Raw genomic sequence first — 8,711 nt, 5'->3', positions numbered from 1 at the left:
ATTTTGAGGGGCTATTGTGGGGCCAGGAAATCGTACAGCCACGCCCACTCCAAGCCAGGCCCGAATGGCCCAGTCCGAGGAGGGATGACTACCCAAGGCCAATTTGGGAGCAAACCCTTCTTTGGATCCGCGCCGAGGATCCCCTCGTCCTCGGCATACTAAGGATAACTATAGGGGAGGGGGACAGACCAGAGTCAGTTGTCACCTCAACACTTAATACGTTCACCTAACCTTTCTGGCCGCATTAATGGGGATGCAACCCCCGGCAGGGCTACATCGATCAGGGTGAACCACTTGAGCACAGATACGACTCTGATGGGACAGGCGGCCAGAGGAGAGGCAATGAACGATCAACAGGAAGAGGAAGAGAGTAGTATATAAGAGAGACAAGCAAAATGTAAGGAGGGGGCTTTGGGGAGTGAAAAGGGGGAAAAAAGCCTCCTCGGCCATGGGCCGAGGAGCATCCCCTAGTTATAAATTGTTCCAAGTGTTTCTTTAATAGAAAAAGGAGGATGTTCATGCTTCTAAGACGCCGGTCAGCGCCTAAACCTTCAACCACTCTCTACAAATTTATTGTTCTGGGTTCGTTGGGCCTATAGCCAATCCTTTTGGGCTTAGGCTACAAGAAAACAGACCCTACATTATATATAATTTTATTTTTATATGTATACTTGTCTAAAAATATATTTATATAAACTTGAAATTAGATTTAACAATAAGTTCATATGATATTAAATTATTATTTGTAGCATATTGATGATATAAATAATCTATTTGTAGTAAAAATTCATAAAATCGTGAAGAGGTAAAACATTTTAGTTATAGTTTTACAATATATAGGAAAAAAATAAGTTAATTAAGTAGCTTGTGAAAAAGCTCGAGCTTACTCGACAAGACAATGAGCCAAGCTCAAAAGGAAAATCTTGTTTGATTATGAGCTCAAGCTCGGCTCATGTTAGAAAAAAATTTAAATGACAAATCTAGAATTTTTAATACTCATTTACGGTGTAACAAAATTTTAATGGTTGAATTGACAAATTTTCACTAGTACTTATTAAAGCCACCATTGACAGCTATTTTTTTTCCCCCTACCATTGGCAATCTACAATATAAATAATTGTGAGAAGTTTTGTCAAATTTCTTGTGTCTATAAACTCTCTTTTTTGGGGGTTTTGCTTGATTTTTGTTTGAGTTATTTTAGGGACACAACTATCGCACAACTTTGCTACAACTTGGATTAACATCACTTAGGCAAAGGTCCACCACTTAAAATACTCCAATCCAATAGACAGCCAAGCAAATTGTGGCAAAATGTGTACCCAAGGTATCCCTTTGGAATTTGAGGGAGCTTCGATTTGAAGTGGTACTGCTCCTATTAATAAGAATGCTGTCATGTCCATGAAATATTTATAGGTTTGGCCTCATTAATTTGAATTTAACTCCTTGAACAAAAAAAATTACCCATGTTACACCCAAAGCTAATTAAACTCTGGAGATAAAACGGGCTCACACTGTTGTCCCAAATTCGTCTCAACAATGAGAGTTTTTATTATTATTTGATGATGCATGCCTTTTGTAGGCTAGACGTAAAAGAAGGAAAAAAGAAAAAAAAAAGAAAAAGAAAAAAAGAAAAAACAAAAGTTCTACTATTCCAACCCAAGGAAAAGAATCTGGTAGCATCAATATTTGGCAATGCATATAAGAAATCCTAACAACATCCATAGTTCCAACAGATGACCCAGCCTGTGTCTATATAATCACAGTTAAGGATTCTATCTCAAACGTTGCGAAAGCAACATCCACAAAAACTAAGGACCAATCAAAAACAAACAGAACACAAAGCTTTTGAATTCTGAAAGCTGTGGTGTATACTGGAAATTGCCTTGTCATCTCCCTGAATTTTATTCCAGCACGAAAAATTGAAGGCTGCATTTAGTGATGATGATGATCATCATCATCATCACCGTGTCCATCTGGAGGTCCTCCAGGTCCCACCACTTCCAGCTGTGAAACATCAGATGAATGATTAGGGAAAAATCCTGCAATGCCGAAAGCAACTAACTTTTTCTGGACTGAGCCACAACAATAGCTAATTCAATCGGTATATGATTTTTGAGAATAAAGCCGCGTTAGAAGATGATAAAAGAAATTAAGGGAGATCAGCGAGCTAAATTTAAGCTATGGAATGGACAAGTTTAACTACATTCAATCCCTAAAGGAAGGGAAGAGAAAAGGACACATTGGCTGGAATTTCATTCAATAATTGTCTTTAAAAAGCTATTGATACAACTTAAGATATCCTTAATAAGAGGATAGAATATTGCCTTTGCAAAGATGCGAACACAACCACTAATTCAAATATGATATAAGGTCATAACTCTATCATATAGCAGTCACATGCCTATTCATAAGGTCACATGAATTATCAGTGGTCACAACTAATTGAAAGTCACATGATTTATTACATATAAAAATTATAAGACTTGCATACAATCCACATTGATCTTATAAAGGAAAGGGGAAAATGCAGAAAGACTCTCGGAACTTTAGATCATAATCAAACTAATCCTCAGTTCATCTAATTTGAAATTTTGATTCCCTAAAGTTACAGAAATAACCAAATTGATCCTTCTGTTACATTTCCTGAAGCTATGGAAAACACATTGCTCTCTCCAGTGGCCAAGAACCACCACTTTACCACCATACTGCTGCTTAGAATCACCCAATCCATCCTCTGGCCTCCCCTAACAAAAAACACGACTCTGAAACTCATAGCTGGCTACCAGGCTACCAAGAACCACAGCCACTCCATACCCCCACAATTTCTCTCCACTAACCTCAACCATGAGGAATCCTTCAACTCCCATAAAAAATTGAGTAAGCCCATGCTCCCCAATCAACACATAGCCTAAGCCCCATGGCCTCAAGGCCTAAACAACTGACAACCACCTTTAGAAAAAATTGCAATCTACTACACCCATTGCCAATCCAACCTTTGTCCAAGCCAACCACCATCCTTGGTCGTGTCCCTTTCGTTCACCTCCCATGGCAAGGGTTTGGCGAGCTCACTCAATCTCACCACCCCTTGTCCGAACTCCAAACAGAGAATCAAACCCATAGAAACCAATTTTTACCCAAAACCTTAAACAACCACCCAGAACGCAATTCACTGATGCTATTGCCAAATCCTGATGCAAATTAACCCATGGCTGAACACCCACAAGTCCATTCTAATTGCCCAAGCCTCCAATCTTTGCTACAAACCAAAAAAAATCAAACACCGCCACTATTTGCTGCTCCCTAAAGCCCAACCAACCACTTCAAACCCCAACAACATCCACAAGAATTATATACCCAAACACCACCTTTAGGTCATACGGGCGACCAAATTGCAGTCCAAAAAGTGAGGTGAGAGTATGAGTCTTTTAGAGAGAACTGGTCAAGTGTGAAAAAGGAGGAGAAAAACTAAAAAAGAAAAGTAATTTTTATTACATTATATATATATATATTCTATCACGAATAATGCACACGACAACATTTTCTGTAACGGAAGGACCAAGTTGGTCATATTTGTAACTTTAGAGACTAAAATTTTAATTTGATTTTTGAACCAAAGTTCAATATAAGCCAAATTTGAAACCCCAAGAGTGGAACTGCATGGAATATAAAACAGATTAGATGACGGCATGCTCATGCTATGATCAACAACTTGAATTTTCATTTTTCCTCCACAAAGATAATGACTTAAATGTTGCAAATATTTTGGCCTCTGTTTCAACCAGCTTAATAATTAGTGTGAATCTTTGCTCAAATACGGGTCATCTATGTATTTAACACGGAGCAAACATAAAAAATATAATTTTAATTGATTGGCCATGCCCTGTTCAGGACATGTATGTGAAGCTAACTGTAGCAAGGTTGATGGCCAACCATAGTCATAATGAGCCTTTGGGACTCAGCTTGTGGAATAATCTGCCAAGTAAATGGTTAGCTGTTGTATAAGAATCCTAACTTGTGTACATTAAAGTATTTGTTTGTGTGTCCCTGTCTATCTATTTAGCCATGGATCCACATTTAGACATACAGCTTCATGTTCAAATTTTGAATCACCTCCATGCACTCCAGATCAGACCCTTTTTTTTGGTTTTGACAAGTTACTCCAGATTAGGTCTTAGCAATAAACAGTCAATCCAAGTTTAACCATTTACTTACCTCAAAGTACTGTGTACACACTGGACATTCATGTGGCTTGCCTTTCTCCAGCCAAAACCAGACAACATCATGTTCATCCTCTGCCATTCAAAAGCAAGAAAATCACACAAGAGCATTAATAAAATGAAACATATTTATTTTTCTATAAAGGGAGAAGTATGTATGCACATCCAAGAGAACAGTAAAAATAGAGAAAGATAAGGAGGCACCCACCGCCTTCACCACCAGGGCATCCAACTATTCTCTTGTCATAGTAGGACTTAATAATTGCAGGTTCTTCCTACAGGCCAAAAACAGAAAGAAAATATACATTTGTTAAACAGATTAAATCCTGTTGTGAAAATCATTATAGATATAGGCAAAAACCAAAAATAAATTAGTTTCTCACAAGAAGGCATAGTAATAAGTAATAACAACTTCAGAGTCATTTAAACAAGTAGTCCTTATCCACTTTGACTAAAAATGTAGATACTATAGAAAAATAAGGGCTTCTTTTCTCTCTTCATGAAGATAGATTATTATCCATTGAAAATCATAATGACGTGAAAATATATAACTTTAATTCTGAACGAGACCATTGAAGTTGTTCTAGTCATCAAGAAGATGATATGATATCATTTTTCTGATTTCATGACAAGTCACCATTTCAACTTTCTTCTACTAAGCATATGAATAGTTTCCATCTCATAATAGACCATGATATGAAAAGAGACATTTCTAATAAAATTTTACAAGATAGAATGGAGACTGGCCCAAGTAAACTGGCAGCATACAAGAGAAATTCTGATATCAAAATCTAATAATTTATAGAACCAAACAAAGAAGAAAAGAGGAACCACTGCAAGCTCTCATCCACTCAGAAAGATATTTCAAGAACTAAAGCCTCAACTAGGCAAAGAAAGCTCAATGCCATCAAATGTTTAAACACATCTCTCTCTCCAAAGGCACCACAACAAATAATATTAATAAAGACCTCATCTCTCTCTTAAAAAATATTGCGATATTCCTACCTTTGACTTTTAAATTTATTTTTTGCAAGAACTATACAATGATGGTTTGAAGCAATGGCCAAACTATAAGCTAACACCCTTTTTTCATATGTTATATAATTTAACCAGAGGAATCATTAAACAATAAAGGAGTATCAGATGATAAGCATACAACAGAAATGAGGTAAGGAGAGAGAGAGAGAGAGAGGCTAAACGGAAAACTAAGTCTAAGAAACTGTAATCCGAAAGTTAGACAAAAGCATTTCTGATTCATAACAGATTCCTTAACCTTTTTATTTTCATTTTTATTATTATTACTTGTTAAGATATAACAATTTTACTTAGGAAATAACCGAGGTTATGAGCTACATAAGCCACAAATAAACAAGTAAACAACACCAACACATAGCTATTATCCTCAAATCAAAGTTTCATGCTATAAAACTCAATTCCTTCCCTAAGATACAAACAATTATCGTCAATGCAGTCAGAAAAAATATGATATACCAAGTAGTGGGTTTATTAATTTGAGAGCTTCTCTGCTGCTGGAGAATCTTGTTTCTTTTCCACCCTCCTTTTTTTTCATTTCTTAGAATCTTAATGATGAAGTTATCTACTTGTTTGCAAAAAATAAAAAAATTCTTCTTCAAAGTGCGCCATACACAAACATATTTAAGCAAGTGATCCTTGCCATGCTCCAAACCAATGACAGAATCAATTGCAAGATCAAAGCATTTCTCTTTCTTGTGTATATGTGTGTGTGTGTATTGAAATAATAACTAATATCTATACCTTAAAACACTGGTTTGAATCCATGACTTTTAATTTATCAATTGTCTGCTATCATTTGTGCATTTGGGGTTAAATGGGTATGTCCACGAGAGTCGTTTAACCATGTTTTGGGAAGCATTCATCTGTGCTTGGAACTTAGTCCTATTATGCCATTGCGGACATTATAAAGGGTGAGGAATCGGTGTACTTTGAGAATTTACAAGCCTTAGTTATTCTTTTATAATAACATTGTTTGAGTGGTATCATTGAGCCAGAAATCCTTTTTGCCAATTTCATAATACGAACACTAGCAACGAATCTTAACAATCAACACACGCAGAAACATCATTTTCACAACTCAAGCAAGTTATCAATAATTAAAAAACTGTGAAACCAAGTTAAGCAATGCATTAGTACTAACCTTAGTGCCGAAAGGACCGACTGGATAGTCAATATCAAGAATTTTTTTTCCCTACACAAGCCAAAACCAATCAATTCCACTCTCACTCGTCCAGAATCGAATTTATACCAAAATTAAAAAAAAAAAAAAAAGTATTCATTTAGGTCTTAATCATATGCAACGAAACAGGACGTTAGATAAAGAAACGGTTAAGTAATGAGATGAAATCAGAGAAAGACCTGAAGCTCGGCTTCAAGCTCCTCACGCTCGTGTCCAGTGGCAATGGGCATTACATCTTCAACTCTCTTCTTCACCGCACCATCAGCTGCACAAAAATGAACAACAAAACCAAATCAATCATACACACACGCACTAAAATACAAAAAAAAAAAAAAAAAAAAAAAAAAAAATTGAGAGAGACTTGAGTGAAAGATCTAGTACTGGAATCAGCGGTGAAATGGCGGAGGTTGAAGAGAGAAGCGGAGGCGTAAGGGGAAATGAGGGATCGGGTGTGTATGGAGGTGGATCGGGTGGGGGCGGCGGCGGTGGAGGCGGCGGCTAGGGTTTTGAGATTGGAAGAGAGGAGTCTCCGCCACATAGTGAGTGCTGTGAGTGTGTATGAGAGAGAGAAAGTGAAATTGAGATCTCAGGTCACGCCCTTCCTTTTGCTGTGGTGGGACTGGTGGCTGTTATGACTTATGAGACGAGTTCTTTCTGTTTTTCCGGCTTTGAATTGGTATTTGCCAAAGTTAAAACATGAGAAAGAATATATGAAATATGGTGGTAAAATTAGGATCAAGGGAGTGTGGGGCGACTTTTTACATTTTTACTTTCACATCAGGGATAAGGGACCGTTGACCTTTTTGGGTCTTCTTCTTCTTCTTTATGATTACCAATGTATAGAAATGGGCCTCGGGGAGTGAACATAAACTTTTAGCCCATTTGGTTGTTCGGTTTGGAAAGTTGGGTCTTTATTACATATTGGAAAATGGCCACTTTTAATGTTTGACAGTAAGGACATTGGTAATGGGCCTAGTGTGAAAAAAAATTGCAAGCCCATTTGTTAATAAAACATGGATTTTTAAATAATAAAAAAATTGAATTGGACCTAAATAATAAATACCATTTTTTTTTGGGGGAACGACCTATAATTAAATACAATTTTAGGATGGGAATTGGAGGTAAAATTAATAGGAATATTTAAATGAGACATACTTGGTACAATATAAAGTTGTGTTCTTAATAAGTGTCTTTTCCTTGTTTTTAACAAATACCAGTAAATTGTGTTTTTGTTGGAATAATGATTGTTACTATTTTAACTTCAAAAACTTAATACTATTGTTTTAGTTAATTTTTTTTAATTACTGTTGTTTTAGTTAATTAGGTCTAAAGGCAGGTTTACAAAGCAGCCAACAAAATGGTAAAAATATTATGGACAAATAATTAAATATAATGCTGGGTAAGTTGTACAACAACTTATTGCAGGTGTATGGGATGGACATGGACATGAACTCACATTCATACTCAAACACCAGAAGAAGAAAAGAGAAAAACATTATATCAAGGTTGTGCTACACTACAGTGAGAGAGATAAGGCATTGGATAGAGCTGGAATGTGCAACTGTATTTCTGTGAAGTAATGTAAGTAAAGAATGCAAGAGAGTTGAGCACTTGGATCTTGAAGTATTTATGACAAAATAGAAAGTTTGAAGTGAAAGGCTATGCCTATGTTCCTCCAAGGCTTTGGAAACTCTTTATCTTATAGTGAAATGACTGTTGCATGGTAAAGTGGCAGTACATGTAAGTACAAGAGAGAGAGAAAGTAGTACATGACTGCATCCATGCACAATTGTACCATTGTACTAAGTTAATAACTATACAGTACATGAATTATTTTTCAGTTACAAACAAGAAGCAAAGAGAGAATGAAGATTTCCACTCATCTTTAATCAATTCATACTTCTAAAGCAGCTGTTCTTAAGAGCATTAACATAAATGAAAGTAAGAACAAAAAATTATTTGTAAAAGCTAATGGATTCTTGATGCAACAAGTGGTTCTAGATTTCTATGTGAGAAGCTTGTGCCCTCAAAAAAAAAGAAAAAAAAAAGAAAAAGAAAAAGTGAGAAGCTTGTAAATGTTTTAATTCTCTCTCTCTCTCTCATTCTATCAATTTTCAAGTGAAAATTGAAATCTTTCAAGCTTACAACAATCAATGGGTTCCTCTTTTTTTTTTTCTTTTTTTTTTTGTGTGTCACCTCAAAATTTTTTTTTCTTTTGTCACCTCAAAATTCATTTGTCACATAACATTAATCAAATAAAAAGAGTGCAAGAATAAAAG

The 8,711-nt window shown here is 35.9% G+C and overlaps 1 protein-coding gene across 1 annotated transcript; it reads right to left on the bottom strand.

Moving 5' to 3' along the window:
* Positions 1 to 1,629: 1,629 nt before the first annotated feature.
* LOC112027092 (cytochrome c oxidase subunit 5b-1, mitochondrial) lies at positions 1,630 to 7,223 on the bottom strand. The gene is made up of 6 exons (XM_024059760.2): positions 6,814 to 7,223; positions 6,612 to 6,697; positions 6,394 to 6,444; positions 4,426 to 4,492; positions 4,213 to 4,292; positions 1,630 to 2,004 (listed from the first exon to the last, which is right to left on the bottom strand). The coding sequence occupies exons 1-6, from the start codon at positions 6,968 to 6,970 to the stop codon at positions 1,933 to 1,935; spliced, it is 513 nt and encodes a 170-aa protein (XP_023915528.2). The 5' UTR covers positions 6,971 to 7,223; the 3' UTR covers positions 1,630 to 1,932.
* Between the last annotated feature and the right edge of the window lie 1,488 nt (positions 7,224 to 8,711).

Source organism: Quercus suber, unplaced genomic scaffold, assembly GCF_002906115.3.
Source record: "Quercus suber isolate HL8 unplaced genomic scaffold, Cork oak 2.0 scaffold_620, whole genome shotgun sequence".
Lineage (NCBI taxonomy): Eukaryota > Viridiplantae > Streptophyta > Magnoliopsida > Fagales > Fagaceae > Quercus > Quercus suber.
The sequence above is the reverse complement of the archived record's forward strand: the minus strand, read 5'-3'. Positions and strand labels throughout refer to the sequence as shown.